This window comes from Terrapene carolina, unplaced genomic scaffold (genome assembly GCF_002925995.2).
Source record: "Terrapene carolina triunguis isolate 2854851 unplaced genomic scaffold, T_m_triunguis-2.0 Scaffold68, whole genome shotgun sequence".
NCBI lineage: Eukaryota > Metazoa > Chordata > Testudines > Emydidae > Terrapene > Terrapene triunguis.
The window spans coordinates 19,888,372-19,915,396 of NW_020664419.1; the positions used below are offsets into that span (position 1 = coordinate 19,888,372).

The following is a 27,025-nucleotide window of genomic DNA, read 5'->3' on the forward strand; positions in this document are numbered from 1 at the left end:
CCACAAGTACTCCTGTTCTTTTTGCGGATACAGACTAACACGGCTGCTACTCTGAAACCATCACACTTTTGGCATTCTTAAAGCTAACGATAACAACTGTCAGGGATTACAGGTGGATGGGCAGGAGTGAGAGCTTCAGCACGTTCTGAAGGATCTACTGTTACACTGCTGGGACTCTCCTTATCCTGAGATGTCCTGCCCAAAGTGAGGGACCCAATGCCATCGCCACCTTCTAAAGCTGTCACACACCTTGTGTGCGCTGCTTCTTCCCCACCTTATTTCTTCTTTCCTGTCCCTCTCCTTTTACCTTCTGACTAATAAGCTCCTGGCTGAACTAGTAAGACTTTGTTCTCAAAATGGGAGACATGAAATGTATCCTGAGGGAGTGTGAGAAGGCAGAGCAGAGAGCAACTGGGCGCCCAGCCAGCAGCAGCGGAAAAGTAAGGGAGGCGTGGTATGTTACTGCCACCCTTACTTCTCTGCTGCTGCTGCCAGCAGCACTGCCTTCAGAACTTGGCAGCCAGAGCACGATATGATGAAATGGTTCTGTTTGAAGCAATGCCTTACTGGTTTTAATACTTAGTGGCATTATTTTAGTAATCAGTATATGTATTTCTGTCAGGGTGCAGGGCATAAACTACTACAGACACAAAGAAGGGTGGCATGATCAAATAAGTTAGAACCACATGTTTGAACACTGCTTGTGAGCATGTGATCAAGGAGGCAGCTAAAAGCAGCATAGTAAGTAGCCTGACAGTGGTACAAGTTTGGCAGGTCTTGGGGTTAATAAGAGTGTGCTGTGCTTGTGTTGCTCAAACACTGAGGTTACAAATGAGTCAACCTCAGACCCAGAAGTTGCATTTCCTAACTCTGCTGCTTTTTGCCTTTGTGTCTAAGAGACATCAGCATCAGAGTCACAGCAGCAATAAAAACAGCTCCAGCTTGCTGCAACTAACCTTTTCCTCTTCCCCCCAGAAGTGAGTTATCTTTCATAGCAGCTGAAGCAAAGAGGAGAATGTTAAAGGAAAAACTGTACTTAAAGCATTTGAAATGTGAAATATTTTTAAAGGGTGCTTTTGCCAGAGGAGTTAGCAGACCATGGTCTCGGTATTTTTAAAACACAAGTATTGTACAGTGATAAGGTAACTCATACCTTGTCTTCTGGGCCTATTCTTTCCCTTGAAACTGACACAACATGCTCTCTGTTTCTGGGAAGTTAGCGCCTGCCAGTTTTAGACTAAAGGCTGTTTTCAAAAAAACAGCACAGCCTCTTCTGACCATCTTCCTTGCTGTCCCACAGTAGTCTTGCCCTCTACACTGTAGTCCTCCCTCATTATTCTTGCTGTAGAGCAGAAGCAGTGGTATCCCAATGCTCTCACATGGTGCTGGTTTCAATAATAAAAGCTGGTGGAAGGGAAGAGTGGACTCAAATACAGCCTTAACATGGACTCCACTTGATCTTGCTGTGTTAGCAGAGGTGGCTTCACTGTAAGGAATGCATGGCTTGGGGAAACTAAAGCAGTCATTATCCCTAGCTCCTACCCATAGAGGGGTGTCAGGACACTGCCTCAGAGCTGGGCTATGGCAGGTGTATGGCTAAATGGAGACTTTAAGCAGGGCAGCTCAGGAACTTTCTGGCACTAGAAGAAAAGTGAAGCTGTGGCTTGCACATACCTTGTCCCTTCTTGCTTGAATCAGCACTCAAAGGGCAAGTTGAATAAAAGTGTGGGTTGGGGATATGGAGTGGGAAGGAGTCAGGGCTCCAGGCAGAGGGAATCAGTACTCCTGTGAGGGAAGGCATATCCTCACATTGCTTCTGGAGAGCAGCTATTACAGCAAACTGGTCTCCACTACTATTCCACACAGGATGTTTCCCTCTTCAGGAAAGAGATAGGCTTTGCTTAAAACAGTGACATGCAGGGAAAAGCTATAACTGATCTTTTCCTACTAGCAAAGCCTATTTGAAGTAAGTGTTACTTATGCAAGGAGGATGTAAATGAACTGCTCAGGCCCTTGGAGGAGGATTCTTTAAAAACATTCTTGGTTTGCTAGTAGAGTCAACAATGAGGCTCCTTTTACCCCTTTCACAAGGACTCTTTATAGGGCAGCCCACCCCTGTGGCGCTTCTCCCCTTTATTTTTATTTAAATTTCCAACATGATTAGAGATTTGAACACCCAACCTGACACCTGTTAAAGGCAATTGACCTTCAGAAAGTGCTTGGGCTCCTGCCCATTGATAGCTGGACCCCTGTTAGAGAAAGTCACTAGTCACTTTTGAAAGCCATGGCCAGTAGCTGATACACAAAGAATCTTTATCTCCTAACGCAGTGCTGCAGGATTAAGAAAATCAAGTCATTGAACCCCTCTTTATTTGGGATGTTGAAGACAGACAATTTTGACATTAACTGAAGAAACTGTACGGCTAAAAAATATACTGCATGTTGATACAAAAGTACTGTTAGCTAGATTAAAATTACAAAATTTACCCTGGCACCAGAATAAAAATGCTCCCGAGATCCACTTTAATTTCCAGTCATGGTTTCATTGCTGATGCCAAATTTTGCCCATCTGTGTTGCCAGCTGGATCAGAGGCAAGGCACTTTCTTCCTCCTCCTCTGCACTGAGGAGCACAGCTCATGTATAAAGCCAACTAAATACAGACTTAATTGTACTTCCAGAGACGAGGAGGAAGTCCTTTGTATTGCCCTAGAGCACAGAACCTGTGTTATGATGGAACTATATGAAGGGTCATTTTATGGTTAAGGAACAATTGAAAGCTTGGCTATCCTTAAAACAGGAACTTTGTGCAAGAGTTTCAACAATGCTTGAGTCCAGCTCTAAAAATACTATAGCTGGGTCAAGATAGGTTCTTTCAGCTACAGCAATTAAAATTAGAGTGAAGAGAGAGTAGGGAGTTTCACTTTAAGTAACATCAGTGCCTTAGAAGGGTTGCCCTTGGTGTCAGGGAATATTTATATTTGAACAAGTTTTCATCGATTTAAGTATATATATTAGGTTTTGCAAAACTTCATGTTACAAAGCATTTAAAAGCAGGATGAGAGACAAGCCTGCACTGGGAGCAGGATGGTGTAGATGACTGAATAGGTCTCTTCTTCCACATCGAATTACCTTTTGGGCCTTGACTACCTGCCTGTAGCAGTTTAAAAGGGACTGTAGAAGGTTCATCTGTTTCAGACAGTCTGGTCACACCCCATTTAACCAGATTATCCTCAATCATTTACTACTTGGTAATTATTTGCTATTTTCTAGTAGGTGTGACTCAACTGTAGCACTGGAATTGTTTAGTAGGAATAGTAATAGACTAATTAGGTTTGATTTGAAATTCAGCCAAAATGGGGAGAATATTTTGAGAACGAGGTGGTCACTGTTAAGACAGGTTAACTATAAAAATAGGAACATGGTCTGTACCATCCAGCTTAAGAAAACAGCAGTTAATGACACCAGCATGAAACGTCACAAATCCATCTAGTAGATAGGCATAGTTTTGAACAAGAATCTACTCTATATACCAGGGGTCGGCAACCTTTGAGAAGCGGTGTGCCAAGTCTTCATTAATTTAAGGTTTCACGTGCCAGTAAAAGGTTTTGCGTGCCAGACCGGGCAGCAGACGGAACCCCAGACCGGCAGCGGGCTGAGGCGCTCAGCCTGCTGCCGGTCTGGGGTTCCGTCCACCGGCCCCTGCCAGCCAGGGTCCCAACCGCCGGCCCCGCTCAGCCCGCTGCCGGCCGGGTTCCATCCATCCAGGACCCTGCCAGACTGAGCATCTCAGCCCGCTGCCGGTCTGGGGTTCCGTCCGCTGGCCCCTACCAGCCAGGGTCCCAGCCACCGGCCCCGCTCAGCCTGCTGCCGCCCTGCGTTCCGTCCATCCAGGCCGGCAGTGGGCTGAGCGGGGCCGGCGGCTGGGACCCCAGCTGGCAGCAGCGTGCCGCCTTTGGCACGCGGGCCGCAGGTTGCCGACCCCTGCTATATACACACTGGCAGCAGTTTTTGAATCTGATTAAGAAAACCCTTTAAGACAGTGGTACAATGCATTGGTAACTGCAGAAAAGGTATTTTCTGCAAGATCCCACTTTGCTGGAAATAGTGTGTGACATATCAATTTGTCCATTACCTGCACTCCAGATGTTTCAATATTTTATCCAAAGTGAACTAATATGCAGCTTAGTGCAATATCCTCCAATGCCATGTTTCTAAAAACTTAACCCACCCTCATCAGAATGTTCTAATATCCTGTCCGCAGCAAAATACATTATTTTCAACAACATACAAATAAAATGTTTGCATGTTGGTTTAACTTACACCTGGATCCAGGTAAGCAAGAGCACAGTTCAAAAGTATTAAGGCAGCAAACTGTTTGTTCATTATTCCTGTAGCAAACAAACTACCCCCCCTCTATACAGTATACCCGTAGAGGTGGATAGTCTTACGCTCGGTTTATACTGTGCAAATTAAGTGTTGGTAGAGTCTCTCTTTCTCATGGAATTATGCAGATTTCAGTTCTCCATGTGTGATTCTGAAGTACTAACAAAGAGGTCTGAGGCAGTTTGTGGAACAGACCCAACCTTCAGTTGGCAGGAGAGAACAGCATCGTGAACACTGTGAAACAGCAAATCTCTGGTGGTGGATTTTTCAAAAAAATTAAGTCGAGTCAGATCATCCATAACAGGGCCTGTAAAGCAAATATATTAAACTATAACCATGGCATACATGTATCTCATGACTTGTATTTTTGTTTAGATTAACTAAAGGGGAGGGAGATAGCGTGTAGCTTTCCCAGCCTCAAGTTTTTCTGTTCAAAACAGATTTGAGACAAAAGATGCAAGCCAAATAATGCTATAGGTAAAATACACAAGATTTAAATGTACAGCTGAGTAGATTTCCAATTAAAGATGGATTTGTGTGTATACTAGCACATCTTCATCCAGCCATAATATACTGATGATCAGTCTCAGGGGACAATGATAAACTTCCAAATGTCAGAAATCAGAAACATTATTGCACCTGATTCTCCTCACACAATGGTGACCGCACTGACTATAACAGAGTGAGTTAGGCCCAATTCAGCAAGGTACTTAAGCATGCTCCTAACTTGAAGCATATACGAGGTGTCCCATTGAAGTCACATGTTTAGGGTTATTCAAGTCAGTGGGAGCAGGATCAAGCCTTTGAAGAACTTGCTAAATCAGGGTTTTACTCTGGTACCAGTCATGGCCTGGTGAACTAGGGCCTGATTCTCCTCTCAAACCAATTATATTTTTTTTAAATGTGGAAGACACTCAGACCCTACAGTGATGGCTGGCAATACAAAAAATCGATGGAAGGATGTATGCCAACCCCACCTGAATCCCGCCAAAACTCTACAACTTACCACTGCAGCTGGCTATACACACAAAAACACCAACTTCTTCATATTCTTTTATAACCTGCAGAAGTTTGAATGGAGGTTTAATCTATAGAAATACCTTAGTACATATCACAATTTCATTGGTATAAGACAAAATACAAAATGCATTTTTTAAAAAGCCATTCAGTTGCTTAAAGGTTATTTCTCTTTTAAAAGGGCTCTTGCACAGCATTATCTTCTGCCTCTTCCATCCCTATAGCTTTTACACACACACTTTGTAGCTTAACTTGACTTGAGTGTTGCACAAGATGATCACATGTTCCCCAGTATAGCAGCAAGAACTTAGCATCAAAGGTGAAAATTAAAACCTGTAGTAATTAGAGTTTGATGCAAGATCACCTGGATTGGCCCTCTTAGTGCTCTACAAAAGACATGATATGTATTTTGGTGGAGGGAATATAAAAGATACCACTTACTGATTTTAACATTTTTGCTCCAACTGAATCCACAAAGTTCACTGGTGTCAAGTCCAAAATTATACAGTGAACATTTGTCATTGGCTCCATAAAGTGTTCAAGTTCATCAGGAGATGTGCCTTGTGCATTTGCATCTGCAGATTTTCCATTTAGGGGTAGCTCATCATTAATTATCTCGTGTTTTACGCTTGTTTCCATGTCATTAGTCTATAAGAGAAGATAAAATCCAAGAGCTTAATGACAAGTAGATACATTTGCAATAACGATTTTTCCACAAGCTTCCTTCAGCCTCTGATAAGGTCTATGGCTTCAAACCACCCTCCCACATTTTTACATTCACAGGATTTATACCTGAACTTAGACCTAGCCCTCCCCCACCTTCTCTATATATGCCAATTGTACATAGCAAGTTCAAGTAGATCTAAGACATGACCTTGCAGTGAGTTACAGTTTTCATTCAAAAACTTACATCAGCATTTTCTCCTCTCTGGCAATGGAAATAACCACAATGGGCCAGCAGTGCCATGAGCACTCATTCTGCTGTCACACACACATTCAGGAATAAAAATCTCTAGGGCCAAAATCTTAAAAAATAAGAGCCTACAACTAGGCTCTTGATCCCATAGTTAGGCACCTGCCTGATTTTCAAAAGCACTGAGCATCTAACAGCTCCCACAGAGAATAGGCACATAAAAGTGCAAAAGTTTCAGACAGTTCTTGTCGTCACACTCTGCTTTTCCGCAGATCCCCCTTTTTCTGTTAACCAAATCAATAAGTCGTTCTTGTGTGCAGAAATGGAAATATTTATATTTAACAGGTTATTACTTTGAGTTAATTTCAGATTAGCCCACATTAGCTCAGATAACCCCAAATATGCCTACTGTGAAATTTCTACACCTTTCTCTAAAGCCTCTGGCCATTGTCAGATAGGAGACTGGACTAGATAGATCTTAGGTCTGATCCAGCATGGCAGTTCCTCTGTTCCTAGATCTCACTAAGCCCCTGTTTTAGAGAATTCTCTAAAACAAATCTTCTGAGTGACATTCCCTTTTTTGATGTAGTTTTCTAACAAAAACAGTCTGTGCTGCACAACACACATTTCTAAGCCTTCTTCAAGTAACATTTTTGTATGAATGATGCATGAAGAGCCAATACAATAAGCTAATTTGGTAGATGGAAAAAAAAATAAGGCAAGTATTCACTCTGGCACTCACAAGCTTCAAGACTGCTTTCTTCCTGTGTTCATTTGTCTGCTTTAGTTCCTTGGAATGCCTTTTCTGGGCTTTTTTCTTTGCTGCCAATACAGCACATGGATCAACTCCAGTCTACCACATAAGGAAAGGCATAATCAAATGAGGTTCAACTTGTTAGGACTATCATGTTACTTATTCAAAAGTCAAATTCATCACCTTAACATATTATAACATAAGATTACATTATACAGCTTTCCTTAAAGGGGAAATGTACAAAGAAAGAAGCAATCTTTGGAATCAGCATGTTAATACAATGATGAGGTGGAAATTTGAACTACAATCATTTTCTAAATCAGATAGTGACAAGTTTCAACAGAACACTGAGTGTGAGATTTAAAGGGGGGAAATGCTTTTGGATATAAATTGTCAATGTCATTTGCTTCGTGAAAACAAGCACCACCCACCTCAACTGTACAAGATTCATCATGGAAGCTACAGAAAAATGTTTGAGAGATTAGTATGTGTGTCATTCCCTGCCAATGCAGTCTTGTTCCCTAAATATACCTGTTGTTTGTGCTAAATCCCTCCCCACCAAATATGATGGCATTTTGGTGGTGGGTGAAGTAATGTGTATATGTAGATAATTTGTATGCAGTGCCCTTCACAGAATCAAACTACAAGTAAATTTCATATTCACCCCCCTAGGAAATCCCAGTTCATATAAGGAGGGAAGAGACTTTGCCAATGGAGCTGAAAGATGATGCACAAAAGGATTAACCTTAAAGCTTTTCAGAGACCAGTTCACTATTTCAAGAGGGGAGAGAATACTAAGGAATTGGTTTTACTCACCTTTTTCTTCAGTGCACTTGCATACAATTCACTATTGGCAAAATAGAGGGAGGCATTGGCCTGGAATATTTTTATTCCAGGATATTCTTTCACCTAAGGAAAGAAACGTTACAATACATGAAATTAAGTGCTATTTATTCTGGAAGGAAAGCACACATTTATATATCTGCCACATATGTGGTCACAAGAATGATCACAAATATCCATTGCCTGAACTACAGAATACACAACATAAGCCAACTTCCCACTGCACTTGTAGACATCACTGAATGCCCATACCAATGGCATTGTCATCTCTAGAACAGCCATGGAACAGAGTGAATGATGGGTAGCATGCTGCACATAAAGGGAAATATACTCCTACCCGGGCTGCTGTATGGAAAGTAAATTAGAAGGACCTTCCCAGTGCAATCTGCCACCAGTCAGAAGCACTATGTTTACTGTCTCGACGCTACTGCTCTCCCATAATCGTAATACAATAAAATATTGAGTGAGATCAATATCACATAATATTTGTATTTACATTTTTAACAATGAAAGAAAATAATTTAAAATGGAATTAAATCTGACGTTGCTATGAACACTAGGTACTATTTAATATCAGGAAATCATGCAATTCTAGAAATGCTTCTCTTCTCCTTCCTCCCTACTGATTTTCCAATAATTTTTTATTTCTTCCCCTGCTTTATGGTGTCCTCAGTGACAAAAAATGGAAAACATAGTAACCTGATCTCCGATTCGTATGGTTTTAAGCACTTCGTTTCTAAATGTTCGTAAGGAAAACCTCCTCTCCCCCCATTTGGTTACTGCTTTGATATTGTTAATAAAATCCCCTTGAAAGCAGATTTACAACTGTTTACACAGGCATCTGATGAGAGCTGGGCAAAGATTGCAAAAATACCTGGCCAATGTTTGAATACAAAATAGTGAATTTATATCCCTTTTGCCAACAAAATGATGTTCTTAAAAATGTTTATAAAAGGAAACAAAAAAGTGATGCGAGCACTTGTGCAAATACATAAATACTGCACAAGTACTAGCTCCAGGAGTGTTTGTGCAATAGGGTGACCAGATGTCCCGATTTTATAGGACAGTCCCGATTTTTGGGTCTTTTTCTTATATAGGTTCCTATTACCCCCCACCCCCGTCCCAATTTTTCACATTTGCTGTCTGGTCACCATATTGTGCAACCACCTTGAAAGCTCCTGAGACATTCTCCAAGAGCAGAAGCAATACTATGCAACTTCGGTGACTTCATACAGCATAAACAGCAGATACAAAACAGCCTTGAGAGTAAGCCAGAGAGTGGCGTTATGCTCACAGAAATCATTCATCAAATAATAAATACATTTGTGAAAATAAGGCTGGTCATGGATAACTGGAAAACTGAGAGTTGGAGTTCATAGAATGAAGTTCTCCATTGTGACCCACTTGCCCAGTTCTACTAAAAATAGACTAAATTAGGTCTTTGGTTCTGTAGGTTTTCATTAATATAGCTAAAGCGACTAGTGGAGCTCACCCTGAATGGGTTCACATACAGCTCTGGTATTAGTAATGGTATTTGTATAAACCCTAGCATCTTAAACTAAGCAATCAATTAGTAGATCAAATGCTGTACAAAGACCTCTATTATATACGTGGTCTTTGCACCAGAACTTGTCATGCAATACCCTGCGATACAAACCACACCATCCACATGGGAACATGCACATTTATTATAAAAGCACTAAAATCTGAAACAAAATGGTGCATATTATTAAAGCAAAGTAAGTTTTGTTTCCCCACAGTGTAACCTCAGCATAGAAGAACGTAAGAGCGGCTAGTTTCACAGCAGGAGGCTCTCACCACTATGCATAAAATTACAGAGTTAAGAATGTTCAGCCATTCCAGGAATCTGACTATGCTCTATAACAGCAATTTAATAATAATAATTTAATACAGGAAAACGCATTCCTACCTCTTCATACTCTTCCACGTCACAGTAAATGTCTGTGTTGGGAATTTGACCCAGGATTCTGTACTGTGGACTGGAGAGAAATGGATGCATAAGGTCTCAATATTACAGTTCACAGATTAGAGAAGAACACACATTAAAAAACAGCTTTGAACCTACACCAGATATGGCTACTGTACTTTAGTGCAGTGTCGGTACAGACTAATCAAAACATGCTTTGAGGAAGTTTACAGCAAGAACATAATAAAGGTGCCATGTGGTGATTAAACCATGAATCAAACTAAGTCTTTTTTAATAAAAAGGGCATTTGGAAAATATCCAGCCTGTCTGGATGACCACCAACTGATGGACACCAGCTGGGTGGGCCAACTGCTGCAACTGGCCAGCAAAAGCTACAGGGCCAAATTCTCTTCTGGTGTAAGTTGGCACAGCTTCATTGACTACAATGGAGCTATGCCAGCTCACAACAGCAGAGAACTTGGGCCACAGTTTCAAAGAAACATCCTGCTTCTCAGAGGGAAGGACCTGATTCTGTAAGATGCTGAACACTCAGCTCCCAGGGAATTAACTATATATTATGTGGGTCCAGAATTGACCTAACATTGAACCAGAATTGACCCAACATTGCCCCCACTGGGACATCTCCCATCAAATGCTAACACGACAGTGACTTCTGCTTAATCGGACCAGTCTTAGCATAAATTCCATTTAACAGTAATGCACTTGACAAAAGCCAGGCATTAAATAAGTCTGAAATTCTGAGCTCTAGGGCTTTAATAAAAAATGATCAAATACAGATTATAAATGAAACAGAATCTGCATATTCCTGGGGTTTCATTTAGAACAATATTTGTAGACTTTAACTGCTGTCTTTTATGTACCTTCTGTGGTTGAAGCAACAGAACTGGGCCCTGAATTGGGACACCCTCTGGATGACCCAATTAAGCAGATTCTACTGTGCTCACAATATGGGACTTCTGTTTATTTCTTTCTCTTTAAAAAAGGAAACAAAAATCCACCACAAAGCCCTGATTCTGAGAAAGAGGGAAAAAAAGTCTGACCTTTGTGTTCTGTAAATAACGGTTATCATTGCAAACGCCACAGCAGTAAGCAAGCCGTAGTCTAGTCCCAGGAAAACAGAGGCCACAAAAGCAACAAGCCAGATGGCCTAAATATCAAACAAAAGCTAAATATTAAAATGCATCCAGTTTTTTCTGTTAACATGGCTCAGGCTCACATATATACACCACCACAGTTTAAGGGGAGGTCACATTGTAACATTTCGCCTTGATGTAATGCAAGGCAATACCCTCTGAGGCAGACATGTTGGAGTGTTTTACAATTTGACATGTGAGTTGTAAAAAGAGCATTAACTCATTTTTGCTGTAGAACATGTTTTACTATGTGCCAGAGATTCAACCTCCTATGAAGCTGGCCCTGTAAAGACAAACAGTGCCAGGGGGGTTACAAGTAGCCCGATCGTATATCATTATCATATTGAGCAGAAGACTCACCATACATTGATTACACAGCAAAATACCGGTAGTGCTGATGTTTAGTATTATCCAACACACCTAGCGTTACCAACTTTGGTTGGACGAATTCCTGGAGGTTTCATCACATGACATTATCTTTAATTAAAGATTAATCTTTAATTCCAGGAGACTCCAGGACAATCCTGGAGGGTTGGCAACCCTAAACACACCCAAGTAGCAGAATGGGCACAAGAACTCAGTACAGGCATCTCAGTGAAGCCCTCAAGAGGTGATGAATTATGGTGCTGAGTGGGAGGGAATCAGGAAAGTGCAGAGGGACTGGGGAGATTAAACAAGGCACAGTGGGCTTGCAGCTTGTTATGGAAAAAGGGAGCTCCTGCTGTCTGGAGGATGGTAGGGCCTGTGCCTCTACATACAGTGACCCAGTGGCATGTTTGAGCCAGCAGGACCAGGGCTCAGCGGTTTCTCAGGTCTCATGTGGCAGTGAAAGTCAGATGGTGGTTCCATGGGTGAAGGCCTTGTCCAGGTGACTTCAGGAGTCTCAACCCCAGGGTTACTATGTATATACAATAGTGGTTGCTACCCAGTCTGGCAGCCCCAGTTCCTGCCCAGCAGGTAACCAGTGTTTATGGGCATTTCTATGGTTCGAAAGGTCTTGCACACATTTTCAGCTCCCTCTATAGACAAGTGGGGCACTATCCCAGCAAGTCCCAACAGTGAACCAGATAACAACTTAACCTGCTACCATGGAATCACAAAGAGTAAGTGATGCCTCCCGCGTGTCACTCGTGACCTGGGCCCGCTGTCAGGCTAACCATTCCTTGGCAGTAAAGGAGAAGAGAGCAAGGGGATCTGTTTTTCCATGTTACTTAGGGACACCTGTAGGATCCAAAGGCGTTTGCATGTTCAGCCAGATCTGTAGCATGTTTCTGTAACAGTCCTGAAAAAACAGTCCTGCTTCCACCTGCAGCCAAACTACTTTCAATGCTAGCTGAGCAGCAATCTGCTGTTCACAACTGTTGTCAGCAACAGGTCATCTTCCTAGCATAGCCGGACCCTTGTAGTGTAACTTCATCTGCTACAACAACACACTTATAATTGCCTGGAAAGTTTCCACTCTTCTGTAGATTCTTGGGGAATGTTGAACTGTTGCTTAAAAAAGTAGGGGAAAAAAGGAATTAATTTACACTGTGATATGCATTTTCACTTACCAGTTCAATCTTACTGGTTCTCCAGAAATGTGTTATATCTCCAAACTGTTTAAACATTCCTTTCAGATTCACCATTACGATCGCAGCTAGCACAGTCTAGGAACAAATTTTATGACATTTTTATTTTACCCTTGAAAACTATGTCACTCAGAAATAGCTTTCCAAGGCATCATTAAAATGGCCATGTTTATTCACATTATACCATTGATGGGAACCAAACTGCAAGCCTGTTAAATGCATATTCCCTTTAAACAACAACTTTTCAGGCTACACATTAAGATACTGTGCCTATTAAAGCTTTAGGGATTGCATACATTCCACCAGAAACATAGATCCATTGATCTAAGAATAAAATAAGCAAATACAGTAAAAATTTGTGTGCTAATAATCACTTCCCTCCTCGCTGATCTATTTCAATAGCCTCCTTCTCCCTTAACATCCCATTTAAGAATTCTCAGTTCCGTACACAGTGCACGTATTTAGAGTGATCTTATTTTCAATCCTCAGGAGGAACAAAATGTCTAACATGGCTAGTATTAAACACAAGATGAGTGCTGTGACTCCTTCGCTATACTCTGCTTTCTAATTTAACTTAAAAAAACCCAACAGCCCACCAACCAAGGGCCCAATCCTGGAAGGCGTCGAGTGCCCTCCTCAGTCCCATTGACCTCAGTGGGTGTTAAGGGCACTCAGCACTTTTCAGGATTGGGCCCTAAGCTGTTAATTCATTTAGATACAGATTTTGTGATAGTTAAGCAAAGCTAGTTGACTTCTGCTCATACACACAGTATCCAAAGGCAAAGTTCCCATACCTGTGGTAGTGGTTCAAAGAGGTAACCAATAGCCACAATGACTAACAGAACCATGATTGAGGACAGCGTACCTGCAATCTGAACAAAAAGATACAAGAAATGACATTTCTGAAGAATAAAAGCTGCCCCAGACAACAAGACAGAGTGCAAACATTACTGGTTGACCTGCATTGCACTTTCTGAAATACTGGAGGTTCAGTGATTTTCTGATCCCTCATTCCTGCTCCATTAGTTTCATATTGATACATCCTCTGTGCTTCCACTTTGGCCTCGGCTAGACTACAATACCATGAGAAATGCTGTTCACTGTCTCTGGACCAACCAGAGGCCAGAAGACCTGGAAATCTTATCAAGCAACAGGCTCCAAAAACTGGAGTCCCAAAAAGTAAATGTTGCCTAGCCTAAACATTTGGCTAGACACACCTGAGTTTTCCCTCCAGTGCTCTCCTGAACAAGACTCCGAGACATTGAGCATGTGATCGAGAAGGTTTGGAAGAAGGATCCTGCAGAATTACATATTCCCAAGGCAATAAGTTCCTGTTTCAGATGAGAAAACAAATCAAAGGAATCAGCAGAACAATTCTACAAATACAAATGGAGGCGACTTATGCATATTACTTTAACAGCTGCTTCTAATTTACATAATTTCCTAATAGGGCATGATCTCCTGCACTAGAAGCACACACACTAGTTGCTTCATATCGAATCATACATTAAACATAGTATTTGGTGGTGTGGAGGGACTGTTTCCCCATCTTTTCACAGCAATGATTCATGGGTTGAATTCTGAAATGTAAAACATACAGAATTACATAAAATTGTCCATTTTCAGGCTTAACTTGGGGTTAACTTTATGATTCTAGTATTCAAATTATATGCAACATCTTCTTCCTTGACACTAGTTACTTTGCCCTGTTGTGTGTAGTTAAAAAACAGTCATGTGTTATCCCAGAGATGGCTGCATTTCTGTGGTGGGTGAAGCAAGTGTGTGTGTGTGTGTGTGTGTGTAATATTTGAAAAATAAAAGCAAATGTATATATAATGCACACTACTTCACGAGGAAGCTGTTCACATGACATACAAAACGTGAATAAGATTTATGGGGCTAGATCTTCAGCTGGTGTAAACGGGTGTAGCTCCACAGAGTCAAGGGAACCGTGCCCAGTAACACCAGCCCAGAATTTGGAAAGAAGAAAAACATAAAACCACAAACTGATGCGCTCAATCCTGCTCCCAAAGTCAGTAGTGAAACTTGCATTGACTTCAATGGGTGCAGGATAGGGCCCACCATGGTGATGGGCAAGCAGCAAAGATTTGATCAAATACAGAAGCCTGGTATTGTGCTCTGGAGCTTGCAAACTAGGGGTGGAATCCTAGCCTCACTGAAGTCAGTGGCAAAACTCCCACCAACTCAAATGGGGCCAGAATCTCACCTAGGACTCTGGGGGACTGTCAGAGGGAGTGTGTTCCAGAGGCAGGACGCCTCTACTAACAGCTCTCTCCTGCCAGTTCTGAAGATTTCACCATAAGGAACTGACAGCAAAGAGAGCAGGCAGATGATAACCCAGGTGAGATTCGGTGCTGCGTCTTTAAGGGGCTCAGCACTGAACTTGCAGCCCAGGGGAAGGCGACACTAAAGCCTTGTCTACACTACAAAGTTTTGTCGACAAAACAGTGGATGCGTACACACTGCAATGCTACTTTTGAAAGCAAAAATGCCCAGTTTTGGTGACAAAATAAAACGACCCCTGCTCCGCAGCCAGGTAAACAACCATCTGCCCCTCTCCCTTCGCAGGCCCAGGAATTTCTGAAATTCCATTTCCTGCTGGCTCGGCGTGGAGATGTCTCATCGAATCTTCCCATGTGACTATGGCAGGTTATAGCAGCAAACGCTCTCCTGCTTGGACCACTGCAGAGCTGCTCAGTATATGGGGAGAGGAGGCTGTGCAGTCCCAGCTGCGCTTGAGCCATAGGAATTTTGCTACCTATGGACAGATTTCTCAAGGCTTGTGCGAAAAGGGCTATGGTTGGGACACGCTGCAGTGCAGAGCAAAGATAAAGGAGCTGAGGCAGGTGTACCACAAGGTGAGGGAGGCAAACGGTCTCTCTGGTGCTGCACCTAAGACCTGCTGGTTCTATAAGAAGCTAGACGCTATCCTCGGTGGCGACCCCACCTCCATCGCCAAGAGCCCCGTGGATACTTTGGCGGGCCTGGAGGCGGTGGAAAGAGAACTAAACCTGGAGGACAAAGTTATTGATGAAGAGATGGAGTTAGACGACGATGTGGAGCTTCCAGCGGGGTCAACCGGTGGGACAGGCAGCCAGGAACTGTTCTCCACTCCAGAGGTGTCTAGCCAGCCTCAGCAGTTGCTCTCCGGCTAGCAAGAAGCAGGAGATGAGACTCCTGGTACGTGGCTGTGGCTTTTGTAGTGCGGAGGTGGGGCATAGAAACGTGGAAGTCCCTGGAGGTACTCGCTAGTCCTCTGCCGAGAGTTCCATGGCAGAGCAGCTTTGTTCCTTCCCCCACTGTAGGAAACTTTCCCACGCCATTTGGCGATCACTTGTGCAGGGACCAAAGCGGCACAGAGGCGAGCAGCATAGGGAGCAAGAAGCAGGAGAGGAAAAGTGGCTGTGGTTTGTGTAGTGCGGGGGTGGGTTCAGGGTATAGAAATGTGGGAGGCTGTCTGTGTTTCTGTGTGCTGGACATTTCCCTGTGTAGCTAATCGGTACGGCGGAACAGAGTGTTGATGCACACCGAGATCTCATGGGAATCCTCCAGAGAGATCTCCGGGAAAGTTTCCTGGAGGTACTCGGTAATCCTCTGCCGAAGGTTCCTTGGCAGAGCAGCTTTGTTCCTTCCCCCATTGTAAGAAACTTTCCCGTGTCATCTTTAATTTGTTTCCTACAAATTGAGATAGCAGGCACTACCAATACATACACAGGCAGTTTAATCATTTGCTTACTGGAATGTAAGGCTCCAAATGTCACCATTGCTTCCTAGGAAAACTACATGTAATGTAACATAGCAGCACCAATCACCGAGATATACACTACTGGTTCTCATTTTCAAAGTATTGCCTCAAAGCCTCCCTGATTCGAATTGGCCCCACTCTGGGTTCCTCTGATAGCCCTGGTCTCTGGCTGCTCAAAATCAACAGCCAAGCAGTCTGACTCAGCACTCCACCACTGAGCAAAACTTTCACCCTTAGCTTCACAAACATTACACAACATACAACATGAGGCTATGACCATGGGTATATTGCCCTCATTGAGGTCTAACGTGCCATAAAGGCATCACCAGCAGCCCTTTAATCTGCCAAAAGGTACATTTCACTGTCAACCGGCACCTACTCAGCCTGTTGTTGAACTGCTCCTTACTGTTATCCAGGTTTCCTGTGTAAGGTTTCATGAGCCACAGCTGTAAGAGGTATGTCGGGTCTCCCAGGATCACTATGGGGATTTCAACATCCTCCACTGGTCTGGAAAGAAAGTCCCTGCTTGTAGCTTCCTATACAGGCTGGTGTTCCTGAAGATGCGTACGTCATGCACCTTCCCAGACCAGCCCATGTTGATGTCAATGAAACGCCCATGGTGATCCACAAGCGCCTGAAACACCATGGAGAAGCACCCCTTCCTATTGATGTACTCTGTTCCAAGATGGTCTGGTGCCAAACTGGAATGTGTGTGCCATCTATCACCCCTTCACAGTTAGGGAAGCCCATTTCTACAAAGCCGTCCACTATTTCATGCACATTTCCCAGAGTGATGGTCCTTCGTAGCATGATGCGATTAACTGTCCTGCACACTTGCATTAGTGCAGCCCCAACGGTCGACTTCCTGACTCCAAATTGATTCACGACCAACCAGTAGCAGTCTGGAGTCGCCATCTTCCACACAGCAATTGCCACATGCTTCTCTACCGATAAGGCAGCTCTCATTCTGGTGTCCTTGTGCCGCAGTGCTGGGAAGAGCTCCCCACACAGTTCCAGGAAGGTGGCTTTCCGCATCAAAAATTCTGTAGCCACTGCTCGTCATCCTACACCTGCATGACAATACGATCCCACCATTCAGTGCTTGTTTCCCGAGCCCAAAAGCGACGGTCAACCCTCTGCAACTGTTCTGTGAATGCAATAAGCAATCTAAAGTTGCTCCTATCCAGATCACACAGCATGTCAGGCAACTGGGAGTCTTCTGCAGTTAGGAACTTGGTGATTAACTGCACTGCCATACACGATGTGTTCATGACAGTTAGAGCATAGGAGAGCAGTGAGGGATCCATCCCTTCTCACAAAGATACCGGGGTGCACAGCAAAGGGCCACTGAAAAATGCTGGGACAGAAAGCAATGCATCACGGGACACTGGGCCTGGTCCCAAGATGTGCTGTGATCCACTCCGCCTTCCCACAAGACCTAGCAGCAGAAGGTGTCGAGCTAGACTGTGGGATAGGTATCCACAGTGCACTGCTCAGACTGTTGATGCTAGGACCCCAAGTGTGGACACGCTCTGCTGCCAGAGGGAGGGAGTGTGAACATGCAATACCAATTTTTATTATAGCACTTTTTGAGTGTCGATATAACTTTTGTCAACAAAACTTTGTAGTGTAGACAAGGCCTAAAGCCCCTTAAAGCCACCTTGTGCTCTCCCAATCCTGGGATATTCTGTGGCTGGAGATGCCCCGGTGTAATTTAGATAGCCCTGGGGGCCTAAATTACAGCAATCTCTCTGGGCTACCCCATGGGGTTCAGCACTGCCCAGAAATTCTGCAGTGCTGTGGCCCTGTCCCCGACACATCCCTCTCATCCCCACAGCATGTGAGGGAGGCCTCTGAGGATGACCTTACACAGCTGTCTTCTACAGGGCCTGTACTAGGGACTGGGGCTTTTAGGGTCCCTTTATGCCACTTTGACCCAATTACCAGGTGTACAGAGGCTAAAGTGAGAGGGATGATCTTATCCCTGTCAATGAGACAGATGGCTCAGGAGGGATTACAGAACAAACATAAGACAGATGTTAGCCACATTGGTAATGCACTACTAAAAAGTGCTTCAGACACTACAGTGACAAGCACAACATAAGAACCTATGCAGAATAGAACGGAACATGAGGTGATTTTTCAGATAACTGGGTCATAGATCATTAAGGGCGCGATCCAACGTCCACTGAATTAAGTGAAACGGCTACCACTGACTGACCCTGGCATTAGATCAGGTTCTTGGGGTTTACATTTTCATAGGCCAACATATAAAAAAAGCTAGGTTACCTGATTTCCATCAATAGTGTAGCCATGTTTAAGTGCAAAGATTTTGGCCATTGATACAGCCATGGAAAAGCCAACAATTGCTATTGCTAATGCGTCTACGAACACTGCTGGGATGAGTTTTATATTAGGTACTTTTGGAGCAAGTAATCTAGAAGATGAAATGATAACGAGTTACTATAACAATATTGAAAAAGAGTATAGCCTGAATAAGGATATGCTTCATTCACTGTCCTTACCCTTTAGGGATCTCCCCAACAATATCCACTTCATACGTGTTGGACAGATTCATTCCAGCTGAAACTCCAGTAGCTATTATTACCTAAAAACACACATATAAACTTGTTTAGAAGAGTACAGATTATTTAGGTGCATGCACACATTTGAAAAAACAGGCCGAAAAGAGAGAGTGCGCAATCTGAGGGGAAAACATCGGTTAGAACCAATGCTAAGAATGGACATTAAGTGGATGTGATGGAAATTATTAGTCCATTAGCTTCCCAAGGTTCCCACAACCCAGGAGAAAAAGGAAGTCTCTTCCTCCGCCCCACATCCTCTTTGTTAAGCTACTCTGTCTTTACACAGAATTGAAGTGGGGCATCTGGAAGTACAGTCTCACATCTCTCAGTCAGACTGCCAATGCTTACCCAAACCCTGGACATTGGTCATGAACCCTAATATGCTAAAGAAAAAAAAATATCCAAAGAGACACAAACAAGATGCATACTAATACTAGCACTTATCATACAACTCAAAGCACCTTCTAAAAGGTAGCTAAGCAGTATTACCCCCATTTTACAAATAAGGGCCGCAAAGTTAAACACAAGACTGTCCCTGAGATGTGAAACAACCTAGTGAACGAACGTGGCTGGAACCAGTCCCATATGGGATTATCAATCAAAAAGGGCAAGGCCTGATGGGTCCTCTTCCATAAAATGGATTTATTTCAGTGCTTTGGTACTGATGGAAATGGTGTTTTGAACCATTAATGTTGAACAACATCATGTTTTTTCGTAAGTCAAGACAGTAAGGGTGTGACGGGATCCCCGGGGTGTAGCCTGGAACTGTGGGACTGCTGTGCCCCCTTAACTCTCCAGCCTGGGCTGTCTCTCACAATGCTTTGCTAGTGTCAAGCAGCAAACCCCTCCAGGCGCTGTTAGCACAACCTCATGTGGAGCCCCACACCCAGCTATAGTGCCTGAATGCTCCCAGAGCCACTCATGAATCACACAGAGAAAGGCACCAGCCAAATCCCCACAGCTCTAAGCCTTGTACCTCAGGAATATAGGGTCTTGCACTGCTCAAGACGAGCAGTTATTAATTGGTTCACCACTTCATCAATGGAAAGTGGATATATATACCAGCCTTTGTAAACCTGAGCAGATTTACCAAACACTTCAGGCAAACTCACTGGTAAAGATAAACAGTAAAACAAGTTTACTGATTACAAAAGACAGATTAAGTGATTATAAGTATTAGGCAAAAGTCAGAGTGGTTACCAAAATAAAATAAAATATAAGCACGCAGTCTAAACTCTCAACTCTATTAGACTGGGCAACATATAGGGCTTGTCTACACTGGCACTTTACAGCGCGGCAACTTTCTCGCTCAGGGGTGTGAAAAAACAGCCCCCTGAGCGCAGCAAGTTTCAGCGCTGTAAAGCGCCAGTGTAGACAGTGCGCCAGCGCTGGTAGCTATGCCCCTCGTGGAGGTGGTTTTTTTAGAGTGCTGGAAGAGCTTAAGCAGTTTCTCACCCCACTGAATATTGCAGTTCATAGTACACAGGTTTCACCCTTGAAACCCGGGCCAGTCTCCTCTGTTGGAGTCTTCAGTCTTCTGAGCGTTCTTGTTGCTTGCAGCGTAAGTGGGGGGAGGAGAAAAGGCCAAGCATGTGGCCCGTGTTCTTTTTTATACCCTTAGTCCATGTGCTTGGAGAACAAGTCCAGACACGTCTGGTGGGCATGGCTGAGTCACAAAGTGAAGCAATACCCCAGTGTGTCTCCTGTGAGTGAGTCATTGAATTGTAGCTCCTCTGCTGGACAATGACTGGTGATGTCTATTCAGCACCCAGCCGGGTGTTGGTTACCTCCCTTGTCATTGTCTCTGGAGAGCTAGTATCTGGGCGCTTCCCAAACACACAGCATATTTTAGTGAGAACCATACAACACAATTCTTATCATTTTATATGATACACATATTTAGATGGAACAATGACTTTCAGCAGACCATAACCTTTCCCATGATACCTCACATGGCATGCTTTATATGCAATATCACAATTATATGTAAATGAGGAATATGGGGACTACAGGGCGCTCCCACAAGATATAGAATGTCACAGAGAGTACCTGTTTAAAGTACACAAATTATTATAACATTGAAGTCAAGGTCAAATCCAAGACTTCATTGCAAATCTACGTGGTCAACATCACCCTTCCGATGACAGTCTAACGTTCAACTCCTACTAACTCTAGGAAGTTTGTGTTCTGTATTGTTAATACATTGCTGCCTTCGGAATCCCGAGTGACACCTTTATGCAAGAGTCTTAGAGGATTTTAATGGGTATTAACTCAATAAAGTACTATAGAAATTACTCTCAATTAGGGCTATCGATTAATTGCAGTTAACTCAAAAAAATTAATCGTGATTAATCACAGGTTTAATCACACTGTTAAACAATAGAATACCAACTGAAATTTATTAAATATTTTGGATTTTTTCTATATTTTCAAATATATTGATTTCAATTACAACACAGAGTACGAAGTGTACAGTGCTCACTTTATATTATTATTTTTATTACAAATAGTTGCTCTGTAAAAATGATAAACAAAAGAAATAGTATTTTTCAATTCACCTCATACAAGTACCGTGATGCAATCTCTTTATCATGAAAGCACAACTTACAAATGTGGATTTTTTTTTGTTACATAACTGCACTCAAAAACAAAACAATGTAAAACTTTAGAGCCTCCAAGTCCATTCAGTCCTAATTCTTGTTCAGCCAGTCGCTCAGACAAAAACAAGTCTGTTTACATTTGCAGGAGATAATGCTGCCCACTTCTTATTTACAATGTCACAGGAAAGTGAGAACAGATGTTCGCATGGGACTTTTGTAGCCGGAATTGCAAGGAAATGCCAGATATGCTAAACATTTGTATGCCCCTTCATGCTTTGGCCACCATTCCAGAGGACATGCTTCCATGCGTTAATTAAATTTGTGACAGAACTCCTTGGGGAAAGAATTGTATGTCTGCTGCTCTGTGTTTTACCCGCATTCTGCCATATATTTCATGTTATAGCAGTCTCAGATGATGACCTAGCATGTTGATCGTTTTAAGAACACTTTCACTGCAGATTTGACAAAATGCAAAGAAGGTACCAAGGTCAGATTTCTAAAGATAGCTACAGCACCCGACCCAAAATTTAAGAATCTGAAGTGCCTTCCAAAATCTGAGAGGGACGGGGTGTGGAGCATGCTTTCAGAAGTCTTAAAAGAGCAACACTCCGATGTGGAAATTACAGAACCCGAAACATCAAAAAAGAAAATTAATCTTCTGCTGGTGACATCTGACTCAGATGATGAAAATTAACATGTGTTGGCCTGCACGGTTTTGGATCATTATCAAGCAGAACCCATCATCAGCATGGACGCATGTCCTCTGGAATGGTGGTTGAAGCATGAAGGGGCATATGAATCTTTAGCGCATCTGGCACATAAATATCTTGCAACACTGGCTACAACAGTGCCAGGCGAACACCTGTTCTCACTTTCAGGTGACACTGTCAACAAGAAGAAGGCAGCATTATCTCCTGCAAATGTAAACAAACTTGTTTGTCTGAGCGATTGGCTAAACAAGAAGTAGGACTGAGTGGACTTGTAGGCTCTAATATTTACATTGTTTTGTTTTTGTTTTGTTTTTGAATGCAGTTATTTTTTGTACATATTTCTACATTTGTAAATTCAACTTCCATGATAAAGAGATTGCACTACAGTACTTGTATTAAGTGAACTGAAAAATACGATTTATTTTTACAGTGCAAATATTTATAATAAATATAAAGTAAGCACTGTACACTTTGCATTCTGTGTTGTAACTGAAATCAATATATTTGAAAATGTGGAAAACATCCAAAAATATTTATATAAATAGTATTCTATTATTAACAGCGCAATTAATCAAGATTAATTTTTTTAATCGCTTGACAGCCCCACTCTCAATACCTATAGGATTTAATAAAGAATGAAATCTTTTCTATAGGCTTTTGAGAACCATTCTATAGAATGTATAGCAGGGATATAAGTCACTATTAAATTTTACAGGACTTTTTCATGTATTCTTCACAGGTGAAATATTCTGTGTACATGCACAAAATATATAACTATTCACAACTGACTTACCACAATGATCTCCATAGGAATAGGAACTGGCAGTTTCTTCTTAAACCGGTCATTAATTTCTTTGCCACTCAGCAGCAAAACAATGCATGTTAATCCAACAACTAAGGTTGCAATGTTGGTTTTTGTGATATTTGAAAGTACAGCAATTAAACTCTGCAACATAATAAAATTCTGTTATTCCATGATGATTTTATTTGTCCAAAGATATTTGTATTCAGTTGCTTAATAGTCTCTGCCCAGTAAGCCAAGATGTGTTGCTATCTGGGTTTTTGCTTATCTCCAGAGTATGAAAGCACCTCACAAACTGTAGGAGGAAATACATAGGATTTCCTCCACCTAGATTATTTTTTACTCCTAACAGTAAATATCTGAGTAAGGGGAGTACGTTATTAGAGCAATTGCTGGTCCAAAAAACACAGGACATATTAAGCTGCTTTTGTGGCATTAATGTACATCTTTTTATGGCCAAAAGATGCAATACCTGAGTTTGTCCAGAACCGAACAAGAAATTTGAACAAAAGGCTTTATCAGAGGGCAAAATAAGTCTAAACACCTAGTTAAACCATACTTCAATAGCCTCAAGCAGTCTCTAGCAAGTCAAATCTGTTTAAAGCCGTATAAACAGTTTTAAAGCTACTGGACAGAACCAGTGAGGGTACCGTGGCAATGGATTCTTTTTGGCTGGGTGACAATGATCTTCCAAAACTGCTGTTGAACTGATCAAAAAGCTAAAAGTTCTTAAAGTTAAAAACATCTTAAAAGGAAACATTGCCCTGTATCATTAATAGAAGCGGTTACAAAAAGAAACCCACAAGGAACACAAATCCCAAGCCTTGCTGCAGGCAGCCACATAATTATAAAAGGGGATACACTGTGAAGGTTACACAGTGTGCTTGGAAAATATTATCCTTTTTCCTCCTAACTGCTTCAAGTGCTAACTCCCCTCGGGCTTTTTGATAGGTCGCCTAAGCATCAAAGCTAAAAAGTTATCAGTGTCGCACCCCCTGTTTCTGGGAGGCTGGTTACATTTACACAAATAGATGATTAAATCTATCTTAGGTTTTCTATAGCTCATTATACCATTGTAGCTTTTACGTGCTGCAACTTTTCTACTGGTGTGTCATCAACCAGTCCAAAGGATTGGGTCTCCTAAGAGATCATAGGCCTCCAATATTCCTCTGTTCAGACTTCCTTGCTCTGGTCTTAAAGGCAGATACTGAATTACAGCAAAATCTGGTTTTCCAAACTAGTGGGAGAGATAGATTTTAATATATTTCAACTACCTGCCTGTTTATGAGAACAGACAAAGGGGCAACACGATGTGCAACATGCACACAGAAACACAGCTGATAATGGGACATGCTCATTTAGACTTACAATTTATAACTCAGTGCACATAATATCTGATTTTTCAAAGTTCAACTGTGTCTGTTTTTCAGAACCAAGCACAATAGCTTAGCATACATTTAAAGTTACAATAATTAAATCAGAGCTGAATATTTTCTAAACTGGAGTGCTGTGTCAGAGACATGTGGAGATTGGAGAAGCTGATTATGATATATTGTATATGGGTAGTACAAAATGGGAAATGACTGCCTAGAAAGGAGTACTGCAGAAAGGAATCTGGGGGTCACATGCCTTTAAGATGGTTACTTACATATAGAACTGAAAGGGCTCCACTGTAGCGTTTTGTCTTGATTCCAAGCAGATACTTTAACTGGGAGGTAAAGACATGAACTGCCGCGGCCGTAGTGAACCCTCGTACCAGTGGCTCCGTTAGATAGATGGCTACAAAACCAAACCGAAGGAGACCTAAAGACAACTATTGAAGAACAACAGGGTCAAATTATGCAACTCACCAGTGCACTCAATTGTAACGTAAAACTCAGCACTGTAGAGAATACAGAGCAGACCAGATTCCTGCCAACCCTGACATTAAGCAAACCGGAGACAGTCCAAGCAAATCTAGGCTTCCCCTCAAAACCAATTCTACTTCCCCCTTTCTGCAGGAATAAAGTTTCAGTGAGCAACGTTCTCACTGACCCAGGCCAGTCTGAGAGGGTTCAGTGCCATCAATGCTAGGATGGAGTCGGGGTATAGGTGTCACACACATAGACCTGGTATCCTATGGTTTATGGAGGGCTTTAAAGAAATAGTGAAAAGAGGTTTCCTGTCAGACCGGAGGTAGTAGTGATGAAGGAGGAAAAGGATCTCTCTGATGTGCCCCAGTCAAAGCTGAGATGTCAGGAGAAATGCCTTGCTTCCAAGTTCTCCCTTAATCTTAGGTACATAGTTAGCATGATGAAGCTCATATCCCCCAGAACTGTGTTGGGGCATGAGCACTAGCATTTTACAGTGGGGTCTGGGCAGCCTCCATAACCTGGGACCCCCTACCACTGTAAGTTTGAGAGAACTGCCCGAACTTGCCCTGCAGCAAGCTATAAACAGGTTACCTGTATGATTCCTGAAAGCAAGGTGACGGCCACAGCTACCTTTACCCTCATAGCATCTCTGGCTTTATAGTTTTCAAGGAGATCAGTGCTATTGGTGGAATTAGATTCCATAATATTAAACATTTCATCAGGAGCTTCTCTGACAGCAACTCCACCAATCATCAGACTAATCACCGCAAACGTCCCTGAAATAAAAGACAGAGGAAAAATAGGTGCAAATTCTGCATGTCATTTAGGACAAACTTTTACCTGCTTGTTACTAGGGTTCCTTATACAATGGACTCTCTCATGTTTGTACACTTTTGTGGAATTAAACATTTATCTCCAAACTATTTTAGAGTTTTCAATCAACAAAGTTGCATTTTTAGTAGTGAAATTTGCCCTTATATTCAAGGCCAATGTAGTGGTTTATACATTGAATAAACACTCCTGTGGCAGGTAAATATAATTATTTTACAGATGCAGCGAAATTAAATAAATTTGCTTAAGACCACGTAGCTAGTTGGCAGCAAAGCTGGAGTTCCTGGTGCTCATGCCCACTCCACTAGCTGCTGTTATATATATATAAATAAAAGATAAGATGACAGCAAACACAACCTGCTGGCATTTGAGACTATGAAAAGTACCTAAGAATTTCAAGTTTAATGAAGAAAAATAATAATCAGAAAGTTTGTCCTATTTATTCATTTTTACAAAGTATTATTTGAAAAGAAAACACTTCAATTGTACATAAAGAAAGATACCTATTGATATGTGTCTGGAGGTCCCAAAAAAGGTATATAGAAAAACAGGATAAAATGAAGAATATAGGCCAAATACCGGGGGAACAGCAGCCAGCAAAGCGTAGGCTAACCCTAGAAAATACAATCAGAGAGAAAGGAAGCCATGTTAGGAAAAAACAGAAAGGGTCTGTTTCAAGATAAAAACCACATCATCCCCTTAATGATATAAAAACTATTGAATACATGTAGCAAACATTTCATGTCACATGTCCAAAGAGACATGAGAAAAGAATGTTCTTCAACTGCACATGTAAATTTAGGGCCTGATCCCGCAACCCAGAGTGATCCCATTGAGGAAACAAGAAGCCTGCAATGACAGGCTTTGGGGGGTGCATGTATTTTTTAATGGACCATGTCTTCAATCATCTCTCCCCAAGAAGCTTCGTAGAATAATAAAAGACAAAAAAGACTAGGACTTAACTGCTGAAGCATCCCACATTTGCTTTTCTTCCTTTGCCAAATGTGTGTGCCAGTCTTTACTGATTTACACTCAAACAACCACACTGGGATCACTGGTGTTGCACACTGGTGCAAGTCAACACAAACTTGGCTCAAATGTAAAATACAAGGGAAGGACCAAGCTGTAATCTCTTGACTTTATCACTTCCACTAGTAAACGAATGAGGTAAAAGAACAGAAGCTTCTGTTCTGTCCGTAAAGGAAAAGATCCAGGAGCACTTGCAAATGCCAAGAGAAAGAATCATATTTAAAAAAAAAAAAATGGAAGCCACAAAATGAAGAGCAAAGTTCACTGCTGCTCACCTATAAATCAT

At 42.1% G+C, this 27,025-nt stretch overlaps 1 protein-coding gene across 2 annotated transcripts in view; it reads right to left on the bottom strand.

The window, feature by feature from the left end:
• Positions 1 to 3,938: 3,938 nt before the first annotated feature.
• Positions 3,939 to 27,025, bottom strand: part of SLC26A5 (solute carrier family 26 member 5) — a 35,860-nt gene continuing 12,773 nt past the window's right edge. For both annotated transcript variants that reach the window (XM_024196954.2, XM_024196955.2), the window contains exons 4-19: positions 26,214 to 26,324; positions 25,471 to 25,655; positions 24,675 to 24,839; positions 23,018 to 23,170; positions 18,855 to 18,937; positions 18,619 to 18,766; positions 13,781 to 13,894; positions 13,358 to 13,435; positions 12,546 to 12,641; positions 10,900 to 11,006; positions 9,842 to 9,911; positions 7,885 to 7,977; positions 7,057 to 7,167; positions 5,843 to 6,049; positions 5,391 to 5,445; positions 3,939 to 4,691 (exon numbers count right to left, since the gene is read on the bottom strand). In XM_024196954.2, coding sequence (XP_024052722.2) covers positions 4,516 to 4,691; positions 5,391 to 5,445; positions 5,843 to 6,049; positions 7,057 to 7,167; positions 7,885 to 7,977; positions 9,842 to 9,911; positions 10,900 to 11,006; positions 12,546 to 12,641; positions 13,358 to 13,435; positions 13,781 to 13,894; positions 18,619 to 18,766; positions 18,855 to 18,937; positions 23,018 to 23,170; positions 24,675 to 24,839; positions 25,471 to 25,655; positions 26,214 to 26,324 — 1,952 coding nt within the window. In that variant the 3' untranslated portion in view covers positions 3,939 to 4,515. The remainder of the gene's footprint in view (positions 4,692 to 5,390; positions 5,446 to 5,842; positions 6,050 to 7,056; positions 7,168 to 7,884; positions 7,978 to 9,841; positions 9,912 to 10,899; positions 11,007 to 12,545; positions 12,642 to 13,357; positions 13,436 to 13,780; positions 13,895 to 18,618; positions 18,767 to 18,854; positions 18,938 to 23,017; positions 23,171 to 24,674; positions 24,840 to 25,470; positions 25,656 to 26,213; positions 26,325 to 27,025) is intronic.